Here is a 27,098-nt window from a genome sequence, read left to right as displayed (position 1 = left end):
GGTAAATTTTGAGGTCGAAATTTTCTTTTAGGGGGTAGAGTTGTAACGCCCCAAAAAAGTTTCAAGTAATTATTTTTGTATGTTTGTTACACAAATATCTGTTTGCTTCAGTGGTTAAGTGTTCTGGGAGTGTTTGGGAGGTCTTATGTTCAAGCCTTAGTTTGGAAAATTTTTTGTTTTAAATGGATAAACTTCTATCTCTAATCAGTAGGCTTATAAATATATGTTGGTAAAATATGTCAGAATGGGCCTACTGGTCTAGTGGTTAAGTGGAGTGTTAATGTTGCAAGAGGACTGGAGCTTGAATCCCTGCTTGCAGAAAAAGGGTTCAAAGTTTTGCTATTAGGTACAGCTAGAGTTTCTGTTTTATTAAAATTCTGAGTGGTGGGAAGGTTGGAGTGATTTTAGGAGAAGATTATGGGATTGGGGAGGTTATCCCAATTTGGTGGATGTAGAATTCAGCTCATTCCCCTCATTTTTTCTCAATTTCGGTTTTGATAGACTCTTTTCTTTCTTTATTTTTCAATTTGTTGCCACCACACCCTCCTAGTTCTCTCTGCTGATTTGGTTTGTTGTTCAAAATACCTTTCTTTTGCTGTCGATTTTCTACTTTCCATCCCTATCGATTCATTCTTATTTTTCTAATTTACTCTTCTCAGTTTCTTTCTTTTTTTTCCCAAAAGCTTTTGCTGAATATTGCTAGGTGTGCAATTGTTATATCTTTTGTTTCTTTTTCTTCTTCTGCTTCCCTCTTTGTACGTCTATTCCTTTTCTCATTGCTGCTATTCTTTGCATTCCTGCTCCCTTCCAAATTGTGGTCACCTTGGTCTCTTTATTTTTGGTTTTATTTTTTTAAAATTGACCATCCCTTTCGCGCGATTCTACATTTTCGGTAAGTTGGTTATTCGATTTGGTTCAGACTGTTCATGGGAATAACGGTTGATAGGGTTTTCGGTTGGAATGCAGGTATTAACCAAGGAGATAGTGATCTTTCTTTTCCAACGGTTTGGATTGGGTTCGTATTAATTTCGTTTGGCATGCGATTAATCGAGCGTTTGTGTTTGAATATAGGTTTTGTAGTGTTCGTGGACGGTGTGCACATTTTTCTTAATAAGGTGCGTAAACCTTACCCAAAACATAAACCGACAAAAGTCAAAAATTATGGCAAATGACACTACACGAGTGTGCGTTCGCTCGTGTGGTAAACTGAACGCATAAAACGTGGGCATTAGATTGTTGTGGTCACCATGAGCAATTTCGTGGTTTTAGGCTGTTTGGGGCCACGATGGGCCGAAATGGGCTGTGTGGGCCCAACGGGCTTGTGGACCCCACACGGGTAAACCACATGAGCGTGTGGAGGAAATTGGGTCACACTGTGTAAATTCATGGCCGAAACCAATTTTGGGCTATGTCGGCCACACGAGCGTTAAGGTTGTACGTGTCGCCCGAGATGATTGTGGACCTACTGATGGGTCGGTAAGTAGGCTTAGACTCTCAAACTGATATAAAATGATTGTTATGCCCCCACGTGGTAAAATGACTGTTATGCCCCTATGTTATAAAATGACTGTATGCTTTATGTTATGTATGACTGTATATAATCATGTCACGATATATTTATATATGTTGCATACATGTATGATATGTTGCACGGGAATGTGATTATTATGATTTGAGGAAGTGTATTGTATTGGTAGCTCTACTGCAAATACTATTTAGTGTCGCAACTGGTGCTAATTTTGGAGTGTATAGATGGGTGGGTGATATTATCCCCACAGAGTGTTGGGCTGGACGGAGTGGAGTGTAGCGGCTGGTTCGGTAGGATTTTTGATTGCATGTCTAAATTGTTACTGTCACTGTAATGGGCTAAGGCTTACACTGATACTGATACTGATACTGTAATGGGCTAAGGCCCAACTGAACTGAACTGTTATTGAATTGGGCTTAAACCTAGACTGTAAATGCATTGGCTATTTGCTTATATGGGGTTACACACTGAGTTTTCGTAAACTCACACCTCTGTTTATCTTACAGGTAATCCCCAATCTTAGGGACTGGTGTTGCGAGAGACTCGGAGGTGGCCACACAACTGCACCTGCTTTTATATTTGACTTTTTATTTATAAGAAATTTATTTTGGGTATTTGTTCTGTAATAAGGCCTCTTTAAATTTTTCTTTAAAACTTTTAATTTGGGGATTTTATTTATTTTAATTTATATCTGATAGAAGTAGGATGCGGATTTTCAAAAGATGTATGCTTTTCAAGACACCACGTTTTCGTAAAATACTGTGAAAGCTTTCGCATCAAACAATGTTTTAAATATAGTAACAAACTAATATGATCAACAAACTGCTAAAGATAACTTGAGTTTTCAAAAAACGAGAATTAATATAAAACGGGTTTTTCATTGAAACTATGTTTTTGTAAACCACTTCAATGTGATATCGCCAGATTCGACCATAATGTCTATGCCGAGTTTGGGGTGTTTCAATATCCTTACTAAAAAAATATAACATTAATGAATTTAAACATTAGGTTTACTTTAGCCAATAATATTTTATATCATAACATCACGTCTAAAGTAAACGTTTAATCTATCAAAAATACTTTTTGATAGAAAACTAAACACTTTTAAACTAAATTCTTTAAAGTATTTGTCCTCTTTTGTAATATCATCATTTTGAATTGTGCCGTAAAAAAAACAATTTGCTCTTTGCTTTAACATAAATGTACTAATTTGTCTATTTCTTATATAGAGATCAAAATACAATCTGACTCGTAATATAAGAGCCTCCATGATAGTTCTACCTTTATGCAATCTCACCACCTGTAAGAAAGCTTTCCATGGCTGAGTTTTACAAGCTGATCAAATGTTAGGCTTTTTGCCTATACATATTACCAAGTTCTAAACCAAGTAAAAATTGTCCTCAACAAAGATATAACAACTCGTTTTCAGTGAAATCGGAATAGTGGTTTTGAGACCACAAATCTGAAGTTGAAAATTTTATTTTATTATTATTTTATGGTCTACAGCATGATAGAAATACTGTATAAGAATTTCGTTAAGAAATTTTACCGTTTACATGCTTAATTTGATAAAAAGGGCTAAATCGTGTAAAGTGCAAAAGTTGAGTTCTTATAGCTAAAGGTATTAAATAGCTTTAGGACTTTAAAGTAGAAGTCCTTATATGATAATTAGACCATTTATGAGTCAGTGGAAGATATTGGCTTGGCAATTTTGAAATTTGGTTTAGTTATTAAAGTTAATTTTGGAAATTAGTAATTAAAGATAAAATAAATAAAACAAAATCAAGTCTTCATCTTTTATGTTCTTTCTTCAACCGAAACTAGGGATTTAGAATTGCATTTTTGAGCTTGATATTCGGCCAAGCCTACAAACTCAATTGGTAAGTGATTTTTGTCCCGTTTTTAATGATTTATACGTTTTCAAGATCGTTGTAGCTTAATCTAGCTAGCTCGGGGATTAATTTGTAAAAATGTTAAACTGTTAGGGTTTTACCATTGATGAGCATGCTTGAATTTTGAAGGTTGATGATAGAAAATGAATGATTGTTGTTAAATAAACAACTTTTGTAAAGGAATTTTTAGCAAAATTGTCAAATAGGGACTAAATTGAAAAATAGCAAATATTTTGTCGTGAAATTGTGAATTTATGAAATATATGTTCTACTATTAATATGTATAAAAATTGTCTAGGCTTGGGTAAGGGTTAAATTGCATGAATTTCCTTTTTCGAGCCTAGGGACTAAATTGCAAAGAAATTAAAAGTACAAGGGCAAAATGTTAATTTTCCAAAATATGTTTTTGACTAATTTGAATGAGAAATATATTAAATTAAATTAAATTTATCCGTACAGATCAAGACAAACCTCGTACAGAGTTAGATCGAGGCAAAGAGAAAATCTCGGATTAATCGCCTCTGTATCTACGTATACTCGTTTAGGTAAGTTTGTGTAATTAAATTGAGTATTTATATGTTTTAATTGAATTATATGTATGTGATTTGTGTAATTTCCATGTATAAACACCGATTGCATATCCGATGACGTACGACGATTACCGAGCCTCGTTTGAACCTTAAGAATTCGTAGGATACAAATTGCATGTTATTAGGGTTACTGATTTGGTTATAGTCCTGCATGTGTTATGGATACACCACAGCTCATATGAGCTTACCGATTTGTAGCTCGTGAAAGCTTACTGATTCTCAGCTAGTATGAACTTACCGATTTACAGCTCATGAGAGCATACCAATTCATAGCTCGTATGAGCAAACAAGTACAGGAATTGATGGATTACAGCTTAGCACATTATGTGTGAGCTATCCCGAGTATCCAACGATATTTTAAATGGTTCAACGGGCAATGTTCTGATATGATATGACATGAGTTCGGTACGAACTATTACAAGTATAGATATGAATTACATGGAAAATGATATTATATGGTATATGGGTATATGAAATGGATGGCACATGTATATGCAATTTGATTAATTCTTGAGCTCATCCATGACTTGGTTTATATATGTGTTTACATGACTAACATGGTTAAGGTATATGTGTTTAAGCATTTGGCCAATATATGTTGGGATATGCTTTCATTACTTAACTTATATGTGAATAAATGGTAAGTTAAATTTTATGTTATACAAACTTACTAAGCTTAAATGATTACTCTATGTATTTTCCGTGTTTTTAGTGAATTGGAAGGTCGTTCGAGTTGGAAGCTTGTTGGAGCTATATCACACTATCCATCAGCTCTTTTGGTACTTCAGGTTGGTTTACTTTTGGTTATAATGGCATGTATAGATTATTTTGGCTAATGTTAGCCTATGTGTTTTGGTTGTGGAAATGACCATTTGGTTGGTTTGCATTTTGGTCTTGTGTTGGTGTAATGGTATACTTTGATGTGTATATAAGTTGCCTTTTATAGTTGAGGTATGGCTTGATATGGTAGAATGATGGAAGGTAAAATGGTGATTTGAATATACATTTTGTGTAAGCCTTGAGTGGTTGTGAATTGATACTTGTTTGGATGACTTATTTGGTGTTTTTAATGCACAAGTTATATATAAATTACATGACCATTTGGAGCTAATTTTTGTATGTCATATATGGTACATTTTGGTATGTTTTTAAAGGGTAAATCAAGTGGCATAATATAGCTTAGTTTGGTTAAGCCGTTATTGGTTAAATGATCAAATTGTGTTTATATTTGTACATGTTTATAAATTGTCATTTGAGGTGCCTAAGGGCATATTGGTTGTATGTGAATATACTACAGGTTTAAGGTTTGATTTTGCTTGTGTTTGGATGCATCAATATGGCTTGTTTATATGCACAATGTTGAGTGTAGGTTGATGCCAAATTGGGTGAGAAATATGGCTTATAAAATAGCCTATTTTCATCCACACGGGCAGAGACACGGGCATGTGTCTCAGCCGTGTGTGACACACAACTAGGTGACACGATCGTGTGTCCCATGTAGCTTTCAAATGGTTTCAAGTCAGGATGTTACAGGGCCTAGCACACAGCCTGGCACACGAGCATGTGAGGTTACTTCGAATGGTACATGGCCTAGCACACGGGCATGTGGCTTGGCCGTGTACCAAGTTAGTGAGTTACACGAGCATGGACACGGGCTAGGACACAGCCGTGTGTCCCTAATTTGAATGCCCATACACCTGGCCACACGGCCGTGTAACCCCTGTAGCTTTGAAATTTTTCAATATTTTCCAAAATATTCTTTGAGTTTCTGACTTAGTCCCAACTTGTATATGGGCCTCGAGGGCTCGTATATGGGACAATATGAATGTTTTTGATTGGTTTTTAATATGAATATTGATATGTTTTGAAATGTCAAAATTTTCGTCTATTTGATCTGTAAACTTTGGTAATACTCCGTAACCCTATTCCAGTGATAGATACGGGTTAGGGGTGTTACAAAAGAAAAGGTACAACCCTTATTTTCCTTTATTAGCAAATTCCATGATAAAGCAAAGAGAGCCTCTAAAAACATTATGGGGCAAATAAAAGTTACTTCACCTCAATTAAACAAGGAATGACTAAAAACAATTATCACAATTTTTTTTCACTTTATTCTTTTTAAAAATGAAAAACCATTGACATCAAAGGGAAGATGGCAACACCATGAAAGTCAACAACAGACTAAAACTTCAAAAATCTTTTTAAGTCTACCATACTCTTACCAAAATGAGCTTTTTTTTAAGCTCTCAAGGTTTGAGTGCCAATACAAGTCTGACCTTGGGGCTCTTATCGATGGACTTTGTATCCACCTCTCCATAAATGGTAAAAAGGGATTTCGAGAGCCACTCGTGTTGGATGAGAGCGCTTACCATGCTGGCATTGTTCACCCATGCCTTGATTATGGTTAGTGGATCCAATGCATATTGTGTACCCACGGTGATGGTGTTCACATTGGTAGAGAAGCTATAGGTGACCTTAGCACCAACAACAATGTTGGTCGATGGATTCACAATATGGTAGTAAGATGCATTAACTGAATCACCCTTTTCATTCCTGCATTGCCAAATGAGGTATTAAACTTGAGATTATATCATTTGGAATGTTTAGTCGTAGATAGGTATATAGAACATAACCACATGTAGAGACAAAGAAGCAATGAGGTCTGCATTGGTGAAGCTCAATCCCGCGTTGCATTTGGTGAAATTCCCAAACTTCGTGTCGAATGAGATATCGGTACCTAGTGCAAGAACATTTGTTCCAAACACACCCGAGAAGTTAACTATTGGGTTGGTAGTCAATCCAATGCTTGAGCTTATCCTAGCATACTCATGCAAATACTGGAGTTCAATCTGGTATACACAAAAGCGGAAAAAAAAGACATGTCCAATAGCATCTCAAAACACATTTTAAGTAACACGTTTTCGCGACAAAAGCCAAAACAAGAAGGAAGTTTCGAAGGATACAAATTAAAATCTGAGACAAAATTTTGTACCTTGCCAGACCTCTGATCAGGGACTTTGAAGCCAAAGATTGTCTTTAGCCCGGGTGCAGGTTCATCAACTGTTATTGTGGTAAATAATTGTAACCCCTATACCCAGTTCGATCCAATGAACCTGATATAGGAATATTATATTTGATGCCAAAGTGATTTTTTCTAATCACTAATATATTTGAACATTTAAAAAATAATTAAGTTTCCAGAAATTATATTTTTGTCCGTACTACTTGGAACACACTTGACCTTCCTAAGTACATGCCTTTCTATTCAAAATTTTGAAACATACCCTCTTGGCACTTGGAGATGTGATGAGATGGATGCTCACAACCTCAATTACAACTCTTCAAAATTATTGTACCTAATCTGCACACGGAAAACAAAATCATACGCTGAGTAAAACTCAATGGTATTTCTATAATCTGAATATTTAAAGACATATTAATATAATAAACACAATTAAATTATAAGGACATATTAATGTCTAGTATCATGACTAACATTTTTTTATTAAACAATATCATATTCGCACAATTGTTATATAAATGGTTATTCACATATCAAGCCATATTTATTCGTACAATGGCATTAGTCATGCAATACTCAATTCATGAGTACATCATTATATACCATACTCAATTTTCATTACTTGCTATATAATAGCTTCCATAATTTGTTCACATATCATTTAAATAATGACAATATTTATTCCATATTTAATTCATGAGTATTTAACTCATGTATTCTATGTATTTACAACATATTTCACATTTTATTTTCAATTCACTATATCAATTTCATTTCTCATGCCATGCCAACCAAAACACACCAGTTTGGCACCCAGTGCCTCATCGGATAATTCAAAGTAATAATTTGCCACCCAGTGTCTCATCGGCTAAACCGAAGTAAATTGGCACCCAGTGCCTCATCGAATTAATCTAAAGTAATAAATTGACACCCAGTGTCTCATCGACTCAAACTTGACGACATCTCTGAACTCTTCTAATCCTATGGCATGCCATCTATATCCGACTCATCCCGATACAGTTAATAGGGTTCCAATTCACTTTTCAAATACAACCAATATTCATTTCAATTCAAATAATCAATATATTCAATATATATATACCAATTCAATCAATATAAATTCAATAAATTCTTCACATATTAAATCAATCCATTTCAATTGCAAAACACAATAATTCTCACCTCAACACTTACCATATACATTAAATTAAAAATACAACAATTAATAACTAGTTTCGGATTATAGAAATACAAACAGGAAGTTCCGAGCTATTCGACGTTGACTTTATCTTTTCCTTTTTTAGTCAATGATTCTAGTATTACGTTAGCCACGAAATTAAAACAATTAAAATCCATCAATACAACACAATTTAATTTCATATTTCATATTTTAATTTTTACTCAAATATTGCCTAAATTTCAATTTAGTCCCTACATCGAGACTAACTTTTATTCTTCACATTTAGTTCTTTATTTTCATGCAAATTCCACTTTAGACTAAACGTAACTCCCTATTTTCACGTAAATCTCTAAATTTCAAAAATTTCATAATTTAGTCCCTATTACTCAAAACTTATAATTTATTCCATTTAATCCCTTTCTCAATTCTAACTTAAAAATCTATCAATTTAATCCCTAATACTCAAATTATTCAACATAGACAACATTTAACAATCCAATAATTTCTAAAATTTCAGCATAGGTTAAGTAGTATTTAATACCAGGATTTCAAAAATATAAAAGTTACAAGAAAAGGGACTAAATTGACTAACCAATTAAGCTTTGAACCCTTAAAACCCTAATTTTTCTCCTTCATTCTTTCTCTTTTTCTTTCTTTCTTTTTCCCCCTGTTTCGTTCTATTCTCTGTTTTTTTTTCAATTCCTTTTTCTTTTCTTTTCTTTTCTTTGTTTTGTTTTAATTATAATAATATATATTTACTTAATTAATAAGCAATATATATTTTATTATTAAATACATATGTTTATTATTATTACACATGTATTTACCAACACCATCCACTTGACAATTTATGACTTAATTGCTTATTTAGTGATGTGAGCTTGCCTACGAACCAAATAGAGATCGAACAAGAAGCATCAAGCTGCCCATTGGTCCGATAACGCGAGCTAGAGCTAAACGATTCAAAGATGCTATTTTAGCAATGGTGGGCCGAATTGAGGAAAGTGATAGCAAAGAGCTTAGAGACAAGCTGCACATTTTCAACTTCTTTGAAGCTGAATTTCATTCCAGCTAATTAATTTGTTGCTGGAATTTTGGACCTTTTTAAATAAGCACTTAATTAAGTTTTACTACAACTTCTAAATATGTCTTTAATTATTACAAGTGTTTAATATGTTATCTTAGCTGAATTGAATGATGTCTTTAAATTTGTCTGAATATAAGACATGTTTTAATTAAGTCTAGCCGAATTAATATGTCCTATTTAGTTATAATTTAATTTGTTCTAATGTTAATTAGTATGTTCATATTATGTTTTAAATTAATTCAGCTGAATTGAGTTAAATTAATGAAGTTCATTTGTTTTATTTAGGTGCAGCCGAATTTGAAGATACATTGGGCAGATTCATGCATGTAGATTCAATGAATGTGAAGATGCATGTGCAGCTGGTTTAATGCATTGAAGCTGATTAATTTTGGTGCTTTTCAAGGCAACTATTCGGCCAAGAGTGTCCAAGTTATTTATCCATCCAAGCTTGGCCGATTCTCTTCTCAATGGAGCATAAAGGCTGTTCACACCATGGCTGTTCGGTTCAGCCATGTTCACACCATGGGGACTCTTCAAAACCGTCCATTCACACCCAAAAAGGCTGCTCAAGTTCCTTTTTAATGCTGGCCACTTTTCATCAAGAGTTGCCTAATGAATGAGTCAATTAAACTCATTAGATGAACTTGGCTACTACATGAATCTCCAAAATTCATTTGCTTAATTTGGAAGATTCATATTTGGTCACCATTCAGCCGAACCTACATGGGCCAATATTCATGAATTAAATCTGAATTTTTATTCAATGTTTGCTTAGAAATTAAGCTTAGAATATGTCCATTCGGCTACTAGGCAATAGACTATATATAGTTGCTAAATTTCTTGTAAAAGGACTTTTTGACAAATTTTTGAATGAATTATATTTTTGGTGAGTTAATTCACTCTCCTTATTCTCCAAAGCTCAATTGACTTATCTTCTCAAGTGGTGTCAATCTGACTTTGTTTCGAACTTATCACCATTAGGTGTGGCGTTCTTCATACCGTAGGTTCCTATTTTGCTAAATAGAAGGTCTCGATTTTTATCCTAATTCCTTTTCTTTCTTTGAAACCTTTAAGCCCGGGTCCTTATTTGCTAATAAGGGTTCGTTCTTGTTTCATTGGAAACCATCAAACCACCTTTTTGCTTCCTAAGTTATTAAACCGTTATAACTCAAAAGATTGAATTTGAATTAAACCGACACTACCTAATTTCGATTAGAAACATACTTACAACTCGTCACATTTTCTGAAACGAGCTCGTATCAGTTGGTATTAGAGCTAGTTAAATTAGGTACGTAAATTGTAGTATCGAAAAAAATTCGAAAAAAAAATTTTGAGTGTTGAAAAAAAAAGGATATATATTACGAAATTCATTTAAAAAAAAAGAGGAATTTCGAATTGAAAAAAAAAGTTGCAAGTGTTGATTGTTGGTCCGAACAAGTGATTCTCCTTTTTCAAGTAGTGATTCATTCTATACGCCACATCTTCAAACCATTTTTTTTCTTTCGAGCCTACCCTAAACCATACAATTTGCCCTTGTTTAGCCCTTGAAGCCGACCCACAAGTTGTGGATAAGTCTAAAGTAGCTTTCTAGAATATCGAGAGTTGGATTTGAGAGGTAAAAGACAAGAGAGTTACATCGAGATAAAAGCCGAAAATAGAGTGAAACACGAGAGGAGTGAATTCTTTTCTTGTGAGAGAAATTGTGAGGTTTTTGTGGTGAGGATAATTTCTTATTTTTAATCATCATGTCTAGGAGCCCGAAACGACGAGCAACAAGCGGAGGAGCTTCGAATGCCGTTGGTGGAGGAATAAACCTTCAACTGAGAAGAAACATTCCCGGAGGCGGAGTGCTCGATCTTCAAGTACAAGCAATTGTACGAGAAATCTCTCGTTTGTTCCAACCCCAATTCGACTCCCTTAATGAACGAATGGAACAAATGGAGGAACGTAGTCAACGTGTGAACACCTCTCCTATCCCGAGAAGAGAGCAAGAACGTCCTTGGCAACATGCAAATGATCTATATGAACCAAGTGATGTTGAAAGTGAACGAGGTTCGCGACAAAGTGCAAGGAGACGAGGTCATCGAGCACGGGAACAAAGAGATCGAGAGCGGCCTGATGATGATTTAAAGAATATTAAAATGGCGATTCCTACTTTTCAAGGAAGGTCAGATCTCGAGGCCTATCTTGAATGGGAGAAAAAGGTCGAGTTAGTCTTCGAGTGTCACAATTACTCCGAGAGCAAGAAGGTGAAGCTAGCTGCTATAGAATTCTCTGACTATGCCATAATATGGTGGGATCAACTCATGATGAGTCAAAGACGCAATGGTGAATGTCCCGTGTCTACATGGGCGGAAATGAAGGCAATAATGAGAAAGCGATTTATTCCTGCTTACTATCACCGGGAGTTGTATCAAAAACTCCAAAGTTTAACTCAAGGCCAATAAAGCGTGGAGGATTATTACAAGGAAATGGAAGTGGCCATGATCCGCGCCAATGTGGAGGAAGATCGAGAAGCCACCATGGCTCGATTTCTCACCGGCCTTAACCGTGATATTGCCAGTATCGTCGAACTACACCACTACGTCGAGGTTATTGATATGGTCCATACGGCCATAAAGGTTGAAAAGCAACTAAAGAGAAAAGGTATGTCCCGTTCTTTCCCTACTAGATCTTCTACGTCTAGGTGGGGGCAAGGGACCAACAAACGTGACATACCAAGTCGGAATAAAGAAGTAAGTGGTGCCACCAAGTTTAACAAACCGGTTGGCGAAACGAGTAAAGGAAAGATGGATGCTCAACCACATAGAACCCGAGACATAAAGTGTTTCAAATGTCTTGGAAGGGGCCACATCGCGAGCTAATGTCCAAATTGGAATGCGATGTTTGTTCGAGATGATGGCAAGATTGAATTTGAAAGTGAACAAGAGAAGGAGGCCATTGAACAAACCGAAGATGAGGAGGATGTTGAACAAGCCGAAAATGGAGAAATATTGGTGGTGAAAAGAAGCCTTACTTTGCAACGTGCCGAAAATGATCAACAACGCGAAAACATCTTCCATACGCGATGTCAAGTGCAAGGTAAGATTTGTTGCATTATAATTGATTAGGGAAGTTGTACAAATGTGGCTAGTTCAATGATGGTGGAGAAACTTGGATTGGCCACCACCAAATATCCCCATCCGTATAAACTCAAATGGCTTAACGATGGTGGAGAATTGAAGGTAACAAAGCAAGTGCTTATCTCGTTTACAATTGGAAAATATCAAGATAAAGTGATGTGTGACGTTGTACCAATGCATGCGGGGCATCTTCTTTTGGGCTGGCCTTGGCAATTCGACAAGCGAGCGATTCATGATGGATACACAAACTGATTCACTTTCAAACATATGGGACGAATGGTTACGTTAGCTCTATTAACACCCAAACAAGTGTATGAAGATCAACTCAAAATGCGGAGTTCTATTGAAAAATCAAAAGAAAATGAGCGAGAGCAAAAGAATGAAAAGCATAAAGAAAAGAGTGGAGAAAAGAGGAAAAACAAAAATATGAGTGATAAAAAAAAAGAGAGTGATTCAAAAGAAAACGAAAAAGAAACGAGTGATGAAAATGAAAAAAAGAGTTTGTATATGAAAGAGAGAGAAGTTAGGAAATCGATGCTGTTAAAGCAACCATTGTTGGTTCTTTTGTACAAGGAGAGTTTGCTCGGCACTAACGAATTTGATGACAAGTTGCCCTCTTCTGTTTTGTCTGTGTTGCAGGAGTTTCGAGATGTATTCCCGGAAGAAATCCCAAGTGGGTTACCACCTATTCGTGGAATTGAACACCAAATAGATCTTGTGCCGGGAGCTGCGATTCCAAATCGTCCTGCTTACCGAAGCAACCCTGAAGAAATGAAAGAACTATAAAAGCAAGTAAATGAACTTCTTGAAAAGGGCTATGTGCGTGAAAGCCTTAGTCCATGCGCCATGCCTGTTTTGCTTGTTCCGAAGAAGGATGGAACGTGGAGGATGTGTGTGGACTGTTGTGCTATAAATAAAATAACTATCAAGTATCGTCATCCTATACCGCGATTAGATGATATGCTTGATGAATTGAGTGGCGCAAGTTTGTTTTCAAAAATCGACCTTAAGAGCGGTTACCACCAAATACGGATGCGCGAGGGTGATGAGTGGAAGACTGCGTTCAAAACGAAGCATGGGCTATACGAATGGCTCGTTATGCCATTTGGCTTAACAAACGCCCCAAACACATTCATGAGGCTTATGAATCACGTTTTAAGACCTTTTATTGATAGATTTTGCGTAGTATATTTTGATGATATATTAGTTTATAGTAAAAATTTGGATGAACATGTTTTACATTTAAAAGCTGTTTTGGAAGTATTGAGGAAAGAAACCTTGTATGCTAATTTGAAGAAATGTGATTTTTGCACTAACAAGGTTGTGTTTCTAGGTTTCGTTGTTAGTTCAGAGGGCCTTGAAGTTGATCAAGAGAAGGTCAAGGCGATCCAAGAATGGCCCCGTCCGACGAATATCTCCCAAGTTTGAAGTTTCCATGGATTAGCAAGTTTTTACCGTCGATTCGTGCCAAACTTCAGCACCTTAGCCGCACCCTTGACTGGGGTTATTCGTAAGAATTCCAATTTCATTTGGGGAGAGGAGCAAGAAAAATCATTTCTGAAAACTAAAGATTGTTTAACTCATGCACCATTACTAGCATTGCCCAATTTTGATAAAACTTTCGAGTTAGAATGTGATGCATCAGGTTTAGGCATTGGAGCCGTGTTGATGCAAGATGGACGCCCTATCACGTATTTTAGTGAGAAACTCAACGGTGTCGTCCTAAACTATCCGAGGTACGACAAGGAGCTCTACTCATTGATTCGAGCCTTAGAAACGTGGCAACACTATCTTTGGCCCAAAGAATTCGTTATACACACCGATCATGAGTCCTTGAAGTATTTGAAAGGGCAGCACAAGTTGAATAAGCGGCACGCTAAGTGGGTAGAATTTCTCGAATCTTTTCCCTACGTTATTAAATATAAGAAAGGTAAGGAAAACGTAGTGGCTAATGCACTATCACGAAGGTATGCTTTATTAAATGTTTTGGATGCCAAGTTGATGGGGTTTGTATTTCTTAAAGATTTATATGTCAATGATACTGACTTTGGTGAATTCTTTAGGTTATGCGCAAAGGGAGCCTACGAGAAGTACTATCGACATGATGGGTACTTATTCCGAGAAGAGAAGCTTTGTATACCCCAAGGGCCCGTTCGAGAAGTGTTAATTGAGGAAGCGCATAGTGGTGGATTAATGGGGCACTTTGGTGTTGCTAAGACTTTAGCTACACTCCATGAACACTTCTTTTGGCCCAAGATGCGAAGAGATGTCGAACGATTTTGTAATCGATGCATTGCTTGCAAACGTGCTAAGTCACGAATAAAGCCCCACGGTTTGTATAAACCATTGCCCATTCCCGAAAACCCTTGGTCTAATATCTCAATGGATTTCGTGCTAGGTTTACCAAGGAGTAAAAAAGGCCGAGATTAAATATTTGTGGTTGTAGATAGGTTTTCTAAAATGGCCCATTTTATATCATGTCATAAAACTGATGATGTCGTGAATATTGCTAACTTATTTTTCAAAGAAGTGGCCAGCTTGCATGGCATGCCTAGAACGATAGTATTCGATCATGACGCGAAGTTTCTTAGCCATTTTTGGAGGACACTATAGGGGCGCCTTGGAACGAAGTTACTGTTTTCAACCACTTGCCATCCGCAAACGGACGGCCAAACCGAAGTGGTCAACCAGATTTTGTCTACATTGCTTCGAACTATCATCCGGAAAAATTTGAAGGCTTGGGAAGATTATTTACCACATGTGCAGTTTGCGTATAATCGAGCTATTCATTCAGCTACCAAATTTTCTCCTTTTGAAATCGTTTATGGTTTCAACCCGTTAACACCACTTGATTTAATGCCATTGCCTTCTAACCAACTTGCTCATATGGATGGAAAGCGCAAAGCTGATTTCGTCAAGCAATTGCACCAACGAGTTCGAGACAATATTGAGGCCAAGACCAAGAACTATGAACAACATGCCAACAAAGGACGTAAACGAGTTGTGTTCGAGCCGGGAGATTGGGTTTGGTTGCATATGCACAAGGAGAGATTTCCTATGCAACGACGATCTAAACTTCTTCCGAGAGGGGCTGGACCGTTTCAAGTCCTTGAACGAATTAACAATAATTCTTACAAATTGGACTTGCCTGGTGAATATAATGTTAGTGCGACTTTTAATGTTTCTGATTTGTCTCCGTTTGATGCAGATTGCGATTTGAGGACAAATCATTCTGAAAAGGAGGGGAATGATGTGAGCTTGCCTACGAACCAAATAGAGATCGAACAAGAAGCCATCAAGCTGCCCATTGGTCCGATAACGCGAGCTAGAGCTAAACGATTCAAAGATGCTATTTTAGCAATGGTGGGCCGAATTGAGGAAAATGATAGCAAAGAGCTTAGAGACGAGCTGCACATTTTCAACTTCTTTGAAGCTGAATTCCGTTCCAACTAATTAATTTATTGCTGGAATTTTGGACCTTTTTAAATAAGCACTTAATTAAGTTTTACTATAGCTTCTAAATATGTCTTTAATTATTACAAGTGTTTAATATGTTACCTTAGCTGAATTGAATGATGTCTTTAAATTTGTCTGAATATAAGACATGTTTTAATTAAGTCTAGCCGAATTAATATGTCCTATTTAGTTATAATTTAATTTGTTCTAATGTTAATTAGTATGTTCATATTATGTTTTAAATTAATTCAGCTGAATTGAGTTAAATTAATGAAGTTCATTTGTTTTATTTAGGTGCAGCCGAATTTGAAGATACATTGGGCAGATTCATGCATGTAGATTCAATGAATGTGAAGATGCATGTGCAGCTGGTTTAATGCATTGAAGCTGATTAATTTTGGTGCTTTTCAAGGCAACTATTCGGCCAAGAGTGTCCAAGTTATTTATCCATCCAAGCTTGGCCGATTCTCTTCTCAATAGAGCATAAAGGCTGTTCACACCATGGCTGTTCGGTTCAGCCATGTTCACACCATGGGGACTCTTCAAAACCGTCCATTCACACCCAAAAAGGTTGCTCAAGTTCCTTTTTAATGCTGGCCACTTTTCATCAAGAGTTGCCTAATGAATGAGTCAATTAAACTCATTAGATGAACTTGGCTGCTACATGAATCTCCAAAATTCATTTGCTTAATTTGGAAGATTCATATTTGGTCACCATTCAGCCGAACCTACATGGGCCAATATTCATGAATTAAATTTGAATTTTTGTTCAATGTTTGCTTAGAAATTAAGCTTAGAATATGTCCATTCGGCTACTAGGCAATAGACTATATATAGTTGCTAAATTTCTTGTAAAAGGACTTTTTGACAAATTTTTGAATGAATTATATTTTTGGTGAGTTAATTCACTCTCCTTATTCTCCAAAGCTCAATTGACTTATCTTCACAAGTGGCGTCAATCTGACTTTGTTTCGAACTTATCACCATTAGGTGTGGCGTTCTTCATACCGTAGGTTCCTATTTTGCTAAATAGAAGGTCTCGATTTTTATCCTAATTCCTTTTCTTTCTTTGAAACCTTTAAGCTCGGGTCCTTATTTGCTAATAAGGGTTCGTTCTTGTTTCATTGGAAACCATCAAACCACCTTTTTGCTTTCTAAGTTATTAAACCGTTATAACTCAAAAGATTGAATTTGAATTAAACCGACACTACCTAATTTCGATCGGAAACATACTTACGACTCGTCACATTTTCCGAAACGAGCTAGTATCATTTAGTCTCTTCACTTTTCCTCTAATCTATAATTCAACTTTCTTCCTATATGTAATCTAGTCCTTACACCCAATTACTCTTAATTTAAACAAATTCACCTAATCAAAACGGAGACCCGAAAGTGCTCTTTCCAATACTTGTGACTATCAGGTCGTTACAATAGCTAATAAACATAATGTACTTTTGTACAACAAACGATTTTCAAAATGGCTTACAAAAGATGTCAAACATATATATCAACAAAAAAGGAATATAAGAAGGTAAAAAAGGGACTATGAACTCAACCAAAGAGATCCTTCTATTGAAAAGCATTTTCGCCAAATAGGTCAGGTCCCGAGCAGTATGATGTTCTAAACAATGTTATCAAGCAGATATTCTCCTAGTTAAAGCTCGAGTTTCAAACATAGAGCGGACAAGACATGATTACTAATTTTATTATAACAAAAGTCGGATGAAGGCTAAAGAATATATAATGGAGGGAAAAGCATCATATCTAACTTGCAAAAGAAAATTTTTTACCAAGAATTCAAACTTATACATAAAACTAAAAACTAACAGAAAAAGCAGATGAAGTACTTACATTGGAGTTGGTGTCTACTTTGATATCAGTTGTAACATTCCTAAACTTCAGTTGGGCATTAACATCAGCCAGGAAAAGATCACATTTCTTCATTCTGGCAGAGGTAATTGCCTGAAAATAAAGGGAAAAACAACAAAATAAAACCAAATTAATTCAAGTTCTCATAGTATATTGAGAAATCGAACATCTTCCATGATACATTACAGTTAAAAGATTGAGATAACCATGATGAAATTCAAGAAAAATAGTTGTTATTATACTTCAAAAATTAAACACACACACACACACACATGTTTGAAAAGCATACACCTTACCTTTAATTTCAGCTTAAATTAAACATTCTATTTTTGTAATTAACATAATTTTACAATAAGACATGTATTTTAGAAAATTAAATATGAAAAAAAATCACAACTTGGGTTTCACAGAACAAAGCATCTCAAACTTATTCTTTAATAGTAATTAAAGAAAACATAATCTAGTGAAAGAAAAAACTTAAAAAAACCCATAAAATAATAACCAAACTTACAACATCAATGGGAGTGTAAACAATCAAACAACAACCATTTTTCCCTGTATTTACAGAAAATAAAAAAAATACTTAGAAAGGGAGAAGAAACATTGAGAGAATGAAGAGAAGAAGACCCATTAGTCTTGAGTGAGAAAGAATGGTTTTCGGGGATGGGTTTGGAAGAAAGAGAGGGAAAGAGGCATTTAAAGGGGGTGGAGAAGTGTTTAGGAGAAAGGACATGAGGTAGTAGAGGGGAAGGGAAGAAGTGTTTGGAGGTCATGAAAATGGTAGTTTTGGAGGAAAAAGAGTAAATATTGTGAAGGAGGAGATGGAAGCATTGATTGTAGGAAGGAAGACGCAGCATCACTCAAACATTCGTATGCTTGCTTAGCTGCGTGCCTGTTTTTCCCTCTACTGGAGTTGAAAGAAGGAAGGGAGTGGCTATCGTTCGGGCTGAGTCTAAGCATTTTTTAGGTGGGAAATTGGGAAGGTAAAATTGATTTTTTAAACAATGAATGAGCCATTCGGTGGGGAGGAGAGGGAATAGAAATGCTCCATATTCCATGCATAAGGCTGTAATGGAATACACCTGTAATAGGGTATTCCACTCAACCAAACGACTGTTTGTGGTGGGCCCATTGAATAGAATTGTTATGGCATAGCCATCACATTGAACCAAACATGGCCTTAGTGTTATGTTGAATTTTGATCTGATAAATTTTGCTAATTAGACAATTGGTCAAAGTATAAGTGGTTTGACCTTAAAGTCAGTGGTTTTGGAAAATAAGGTATCGAGACCTCTTTTTTACTGAGTTATTTTATAGGGAAATTGATTTTTGGATTTATAATTTTGTCAAATTAGTGATTAATTAAGGTACAAAGACTAAATCGTAAAAATTGTAATAATTAACTTTATAGAGTTTTGTTAGTTGTAATGCTTAAATAATATTTGTATAAGGCTTTAAATGGCTATAAGCCACTTTTTAAGGCTAGTGGACGGTTTGGTTGAAGTTTAATTTAAGTAATATAAAACTTTTAATATTTTATAATAATAAACTAAATAATATGTTATATAAAAGAAAGTTAATGCATATCATCATCTTTTACATTTCTTTTGTGTCTTCATAGTCGAAACCTAGAAAAGGAAGAAGGCTTAAGTTTCAAATTTTCATTCCTTGCATAGTATGTTATCTGAAGCTCATTTCTCGTAAATTTTATGTTTTTAATATAGTTACACCAAGATTTAGCTAACCCGTACCTTTGTTTCGAAATTGCTAAAGATTTAAAATGTTACCATTGATGATTTTTAAAGCTTTTGGTGCTTTTATATTAGTTTTTTAGCTTGGAAATGAAATAGGGATTAAATTGTAAAAGTTAAATGTTAGTTTTTGAGTATAGAGACTAAAACGAAAATATTGAAAATTTGTCATGAGATTTTGATTAGTAGAGGATTGTAGAATGGTATAAATTGAAATTGGATTGAAAAACGAAGTTCAATGTGAAAGTTATTATTGTTTCGATTTTAATGGCTAAATTGAATAAAATGCAAAAAAAATTAGAGAAATTGTGTAAAATGAAATTAAGTTGTCATATGCTTTGAGTAAGAGGTTATAAGGTACATGGCAATTATAATTTGAAATGAATTATTGTATAGATCAAATTTGAACCAACTGGTAAATAATCGAGAAAAAGGGAAAAATTGTAAATTAGTCTCTGACACTTCAATTGTTGTTGTTTATACCTGGTAAGTTCATACGGTATGGTTTAATACAAATATGTAATTTTTGTAGTTGAATTGTGAAAACTATAATATTTGAATGTATTTTAAATTGTTTACAAATTGGTACAAAAAGGTGAAAAAAGAACTACATTGGAAAATGTGAGATTTGTGATAAATACAAATAGATATGCAATTTTGAATGAGTGTAAAATTTATTATACGAGTGTATGATATAAACATGGTGATTTTATATTATTAAAAAAGGTATATATATCATTTTGACATCTAGTGGACTAAATTGATGATATGTGATTATATTTTGAATTGTGGTTGGAATAGTACAAAATGTGAGAATGGAATGGATTGTAATAAATGATACTGATGTGTAAGTTGTGCTCGGATGAATGATAGGATAGGATACAATTGGCATGCCAATAGGGTTAGTTGCGTAATTGTATAGGATTAGCATTATGGTGCCTACTGATTTGCACTATAGTGCCTACTAATTAGCACTACAGTGCGTACTAATTTGCACTATAGTGCCTACTACTCAGCACTTCGGTACCTACTGATTTGCACTATGGTGCCTACTAATCAGCACTTCGGTGCCTACTATTTAAGCACTTCGGTGCCTACTAGTGTGGTGTAGTTACTTGCGTATCCTTATTTGTCTAGTATAGTTCATCGAGCTAAATGGTTAAAGTTGAAAGGAATAGATTGTTTGATTTTGTATATTTTGAATGGAAATGGTTAAATGAAATTGGAATGATGTAAATGTTGCTTATTATGCTTAATGCTCAATCCTCAATGACTAAAATGATGACATGTATTCTGAAATTGATATGTTTTATGATGATTGAATGATTTACTGAAGTATATAAATATTTAATGACATTAATTAAACGACATTGAATTGAGTTGAATGGTATTGTCTAAATGGATTTGCTTTGAGACTGTATCTGATGATCTCGCCTAATTGTTGTTAAATGTGGAAGTAGAAAAGTCGTATGGTAGCTAAATTGTTATAATAATTGTGATTGAGGTGAGTTTACTATTTTAATTCTTATGAACCTACTAAGCATTTGTAATGCTTACTCTGTTTCATTTTCTATTTCTATAGTTGGCATTTTGCGAATAATGTCTGTCGGATCACTCTAGAGCTCAAACTATCCAACTTCAAACTCAGTAAAACTTTTCAATCATTCTTGAATCGATTATATGGCATGTGTCTAGGTTATTATTTAAATGTGTGTTTATTTTGGGATGGCAGTTAAATGATACACATATATATAATGTTTGTCTTGATTATGCATATGATATGTAAACAAGCTTGAATGGTATGAGTGCTCATTTAAAGTGGAAAGGGTCTCGATCTTTATGATTTACTTGTTTATGAAGTATTTGTAAGACATGTGTGTAAATGAGGTTGATGGTGATATGGTAAATTATGAAATGGATATATAAAAGGTTTAATTGAATGTTATGTCTATGGGTAAATAAGGGATGTATACTAATGTTGACCATATTGTGAATGGCTAACAAAATTGAATTGTTCAAGCCTTATAACTCAATATAGGTGTGTAAGAAATTTGAAATGACAATGCTTTGTATGCCTTGGTAAATGGATAATTGCATAAATGGATAGAATAAAGATGAATGTGTATGGAAGATGAGCATGATTTCAATGGATTGAAATGTATAAATAAGATTGTGTGTTGGCAGCTATTGAATCATATAGTAGACTAATGGTGTATGTTTAATTTATAAATTATTGAATGGATGAAATATGGTATTCTTGGTATGTTTTTATTGAATTTATGCAGGATATAGGTGTGTTTAGCCACCTTTTAAAAGAGGCTTTGATTTGAGCATGAAAAGAATTTTCAAACTTGTGATTTTTGGCCATCTGGGTAAAAGTATCGATACCAAGGACCAAGATATCATACATTACCAAATGGACAGTATTTTGAAAATGGCAGAATGCCAAAATGGTATCAATATTGATTTTAGTATTAGTACTTGTCCTTTTAGAATCGATACCTAGTTCCAAAGTTTTAAAAATTTTCAAATTGGTCCTTATTCATGCTTGAATCTATTAAACTATGATTGTATGCTCGATTTAGCGTCTGCTTTGTTCATAACTTCTATTATGAATATATTTGGAATAATTTGATGTTTTAAATTAAATTCAATGTTATAATTTGTGTATGAGTTTTTCGGTGATTGTTGTAGCATCCCGCAACTCGGGTCCGGCAACTAAGTTGGGTAGGGGGTGTTACATTAGTCTCTCGAATCAATTGAGAGGTGGATTATTTCTATGGAATTAGGGAAATGGTTTATATCATTTTCCTTGAATAAATAATTATTTTTATATTAAGTAATTACATACAGTATAAATGAATGAAACACTAAAACTTAAATGAAATGGATGTAAATGAATTGTGACAGATTTGTATGTTTATTTAATCTAAATCCATAAATATCTTTAATAGTCAAGAAATGGGATAATATGATGGAATAAAAAAAATATCATGGCCAATTTACTTGGAGCATAATATCTTTATATATCATCTAGGCAAATCAAAGATTGACTCTAAATTTGTAAAGTCAAGTTCGTCACCAAGACTGAAAGGTACGAGAGCTAGGGAATCTTCAACAAGAGCACATTTGCCTCGCCCTGCACTTTGACCTTTCCCTGAAGCCCAACCTTTACCTTAATCATGATAATTTTTTACAACCTCAACACCTTTCTTGATAGGTACACCTATGCCGTGACGTGATTGTACATTCTTTCTCCCTCTGACTTGGCATTTAGTAGTAGGTTAGACTTTCCATGTTTCTCCTTTGGCTTTTGGAAACTAGACAATTTATATGAGGTAATAGATTTTGTCCCTATGAATACACGTATGGTTTACTATTGACCCTAAACCATTCCATATATATATCTGTAAAATTGTCATCATTTATTAATGCAGCCAATGGCCAACATTGGAAATAACTACTCTTATGTGTTATGTGTTGTACAAACATGATGGCTCAATTACACTCTCACCTCGAACATGAATTTAGAAGATGTTAGTCATCAATGTTCTCTAGATCTGTTGGAATTCCTTATACCATCTTGAAATGTCATAATATCCGATCTAGTTGATGCCATTCAATGTAAGAAAAACATAAAAGAGCATGCAAACAATAAAAACATGAATGTGTGCATGTACATTCAATAGTAGTATGGATGCAATCTCTTTTGTTTGGTATGACATCCATATAAACTAAAAAATAAAAAAAAATTAAACTTAAATTCCATTATGAAGTGATATTAATTAAAGTATATGAACTTGACCACATAAAATACAAATCACTTAATTACTGAATTTCCTATCAATTTTCTATCAATTGCTCCAGGATGCTTAGACCAACTAATGAATTACAAAGAATTAATACATATATAAAACATTTAGAAAGTAATAGATTTTAGGGTTAAAGGTTCTAGTTTTACCTTCTATCTAGAGGGAAACTGAGAGGCTTAAAGTGTACAGGCGCAATTAGCAGACGTTGATACCACTCTTAGACTAGAAAATCAGAAGGTAGTCATTCACTTCTCCATGCCCGACTTTACACCCCTTGCACAATGCCCTGTATAGGCAAGCTAAAATGGTAGAGCCTAAATTGTATGTAACATTTGTTCAAAGTTTTGATAATAGCTGGAGATACATGGTATAAACTAAGTTGCCAGACTTTTTTGGCATCAGCACATCTCTGGTCAAGTGAAGAATGTACACTCAAGCATGAAAATAAATATCAACGAGTGTTGACTTCTATAAGAAATACTCGGATCACCTTTACAACTAGTCTAACTTTACCCAAAGTCTTTTGAATTAGATGTAAGGTCATGGTACATGTTTTGAAATATCCATAAAGGATCTGCCTTATGGTGTGCTCTGATTTTTCCTATTATAAGACACTTGTCCATTGGAAGACTCATCAACAATGCCACATCTTTCAATGCTATTGTCTCTTCGCCGCTTGAGAGAAATGTATGAGTCTTCGGTCTCCATCATTCAATTAAAGTGGATAGGAAGGATAAAATGTAATTAGCTCCCTTAATTTGGCTTGCATGATAGAAATTGACACATGTTAATTGATTAATGACTCTCTTGTTATGTGAACATATATTCATATTGCTGTGAAGCCAACCCACAAAAGAATACTCTAATGTTGTTGCATTCTTGACAACATGTCCTTGTTCAAATCTCAGTAACTAGACAACCATTACTATATGTTTGGAAATTGTAATTTAGAGGTATTTAGCTATGTAGGGTTTAGGGTAGAACGTAGAAGACATTTTAATTTAGTTTCCTGTGAGAACCTAACAAGTTTGATTGGTTAAAATTTAGTTTTAAATTCAAGGTTTTGCCAAGGGCTTTAAGAGAAACTTGACACGAACAAGTATCAACTCTAATTTATATTTTCGTTAAAATTTAATCAGATTATGTTATCTTTTCTTAATTCAATTTGCAACTTGACACTTGTGGATGTCAAGTGTAAGGTTTAGGTTTATCCACAACCGTTTTAAAATTAAATTAAATTTTTTACTATTTAATTTTCAAAATTTTCACCATGAAATCAACACCTATGAGTGTTGAAGTACAATAATCATATCATAAAAACTACCCCGATTCCAAAGACACAGAAAACTTTGCAACAATAACAAGCACCTTAAACTTGGCACCCGTGGTTATCGAAGTCCTTGTAAAAAAGAAACTGTATTATGAGAATTAACTTCCTCTCTTACATATTAATAAATAATAAAATTTGTAATAACAAAGTAAACAAAGCCCTTTTAATTGGATGAATTAGCAAAATATGTTGAAAAAAAAAGTTATTCGACTAAATAGGTCATTTTTTTAATTTAAAGAAATAGGTCGTTTTTGGAGAAACTGTGTGAAAGTTCTTCTAGTTGGGTGTGCTTTCTGCTCAATTGACAAGAAACCACGCCCAGCTAGACGTTCTTTCCCTTTAAGCCGCATTTTCTGATTTCTTTAATATAATAAGTTTCTTTGGTCAGATGGTTAAATGTTAGTGGTTTTGTCCTCAAGTCTCAGGTTTGATTCTTTTTCAACTCACATTTGTATTTTTTTTATTTCATGTTGTTTGAATTTTTTTTATTTTTAATTAATATTTTTAACATATCAACTCCTTGGTTAAATGGTTAAATAATAATGACATCCTCAAGTTCCAAGTCCAATTCCTCTCTTAAACATATTTGTAATTTTTATTTCAATCTTTTTTTATTTTTAATTTATAAATATATTGTTTTCAATTTTTTATTTTTAATTAATAACTCTTTTATTTATAAAATCAAATAATAATTATAAATATCATTATTTTTAGTAAATATAATTTTTGTGTATATTTTCAATCCATATCATGAGTGTAGTAAATTTTAGTATTATATATTTTTGTATGTGTATTTAAAATATTTTATATATAAACATAATGATATTTGAAATAATTAATTGAAATATTTCATATATAAAAATATTTGAAATATCATACCCACAATGTAGATGAAAAAAATGATATTTGAAATATTTTACATATAATAATAATTATATTTGAAATAATTATTTCATTTTATAATATTAAAAATCATCATACCCACAATATACGTGGAAAAAATTAATATTTGACATATAAATATTATATATAAATAAAATTATATCAAAAAAAATAGTTGATGTTCATATTATATATAAAGGATTTATTAATTTATTTTTAACATAATGAAATATGTAAAATATATATTTTTATTACATAATTACATAATTATTATTTGATTTTATGAATAAAAGAGTTATAATTAAAAATAAATAAAAAATAAAAAATTGGAAATAATATATATTTAATTAAAAATAAAAAATGCTTGAAACACTATGAATAAAAATTAAATATGTGTTTAGAAGAAGAATTGAAACTAGAACTTAAGGATAAAATCTTTATTATTTAACCATTTAACCAAAGGAGTTGATATGGTGAAAACATTAATTAAAAATAATAAAAAGCTTGAAACAAAAAATATGAATGTCAGTGGGAGAGAAATTGAATTCAAGATTCAAAGACAAAACCACTAATATTTGATCATCTGACGAAAGAAACTAATTATATTAAAAGAGTTAGAAAATGCGACTTAAAGGGAATGTGTGTCCAGTTGCCAATTGTGCAAAAAGTGCACCCAGTTAGACGCGCTTTCACACTCTCTCTTCAAAAACAACATATTTCCCTAAATTAAAAAAAAATGATCTATTTAACTAATTAACTTCTTTTTTTGACATATGTAGCTAATTTAACCCTTTTAATTTATATTATGTTATGTAATAATTTTGGATATTACATAAAGTATGAAAAATAAATAAGAAACGAGAGAATATAAAATGAAACATAAAGCAAACATGAATATAAAAAAATTATATATAATTTATAAGAATATATTTACTTTAAATACAATTGTAATACAAAAATAAATAAAAATATGTTTAAAAAACAAAAAAAAAGTAAATAAAAATCCAACACATGATACTTTTTTGTTTTAAGTTACATATATGGTGGAGGTGTTCATGGGTCAAGCAATGCACTTATCCTAGTCGATCTAGTTCTTTTTGTATCGAGCCTAGATTTATATATTTTAACCTCGGGTTGGTTCCAATTGATTTATTTTATTGTTTATAAATAATACAAATAAAAAATAATTTTATATTAATATTTATATATTTTATAATTAAATTTAATAAAAATTATTATTTTTAAACAAATAAAATAATTTTTTTGACAAGTCAAGTTTAAGCTTAAAATATTTTTAAAATCAAATCTTGACTCGACCCATAAAAACTTCTAATACAATCGAAATTATAAATAAATCATACATTTGAATAAGAGAATGAATCAAACAAAATTCAAATATATCAATATTTACAAAAAAAAAGAAAGAAAGAAAGAAAAAACAGAAGTCATACATAATTTACATAAAATAATACCTAAACTTGAAATTTTAAAATGTTGAACACTACATAATATAAAAATAACTTCAATAAATATAGTTTGGGAGTGGGGACTACTTTATGTTATTCCGTTGCTCCATC

At 33.4% G+C, this 27,098-nt stretch overlaps 1 protein-coding gene across 1 annotated transcript; it reads right to left on the bottom strand.

The window, feature by feature from the left end:
- Positions 1–6,256: 6,256 nt before the first annotated feature.
- On the bottom strand, positions 6,257–24,017 carry LOC107907651 (mitochondrial outer membrane protein porin of 34 kDa). Its single transcript, XM_016834989.1, has 5 exons — positions 23,925–24,017; positions 17,729–17,839; positions 7,003–7,098; positions 6,639–6,859; positions 6,257–6,563 (listed from the first exon to the last, which is right to left on the bottom strand). The coding sequence occupies exons 1-5, from the start codon at positions 24,015–24,017 to the stop codon at positions 6,257–6,259; spliced, it is 828 nt and encodes a 275-aa protein (XP_016690478.1).
- Between the last annotated feature and the right edge of the window lie 3,081 nt (positions 24,018–27,098).

This window comes from Gossypium hirsutum, chromosome D02, assembly GCF_007990345.1.
Source record: "Gossypium hirsutum isolate 1008001.06 chromosome D02, Gossypium_hirsutum_v2.1, whole genome shotgun sequence".
Lineage (NCBI taxonomy): Eukaryota > Viridiplantae > Streptophyta > Magnoliopsida > Malvales > Malvaceae > Gossypium > Gossypium hirsutum.
This window is presented reverse-complemented; position numbering and strand designations above follow the sequence as displayed.

Bases quoted from the DNA above. Each gene is read 5' to 3' on its own strand.
- LOC107907651 (XM_016834989.1), bottom strand. From the start codon at position 24,017: ATGGAGACCGAAGACTCATACATTTCTCTCAAGCGGCGAAGAGACAAT. The intron at 17,840-23,924 runs GTGTCTTATAAT...CTTTATTTTCAG, and splicing joins ATGAGTCTTCCAATGGACAA to GCAATTACCTCTGCCAGAAT. The intron at 6,860-7,002 runs GTACAAAATTTT...TGTGTATACCAG, and splicing joins CTGATCAGAGGTCTGGCAAG to ATTGAACTCCAGTATTTGCA.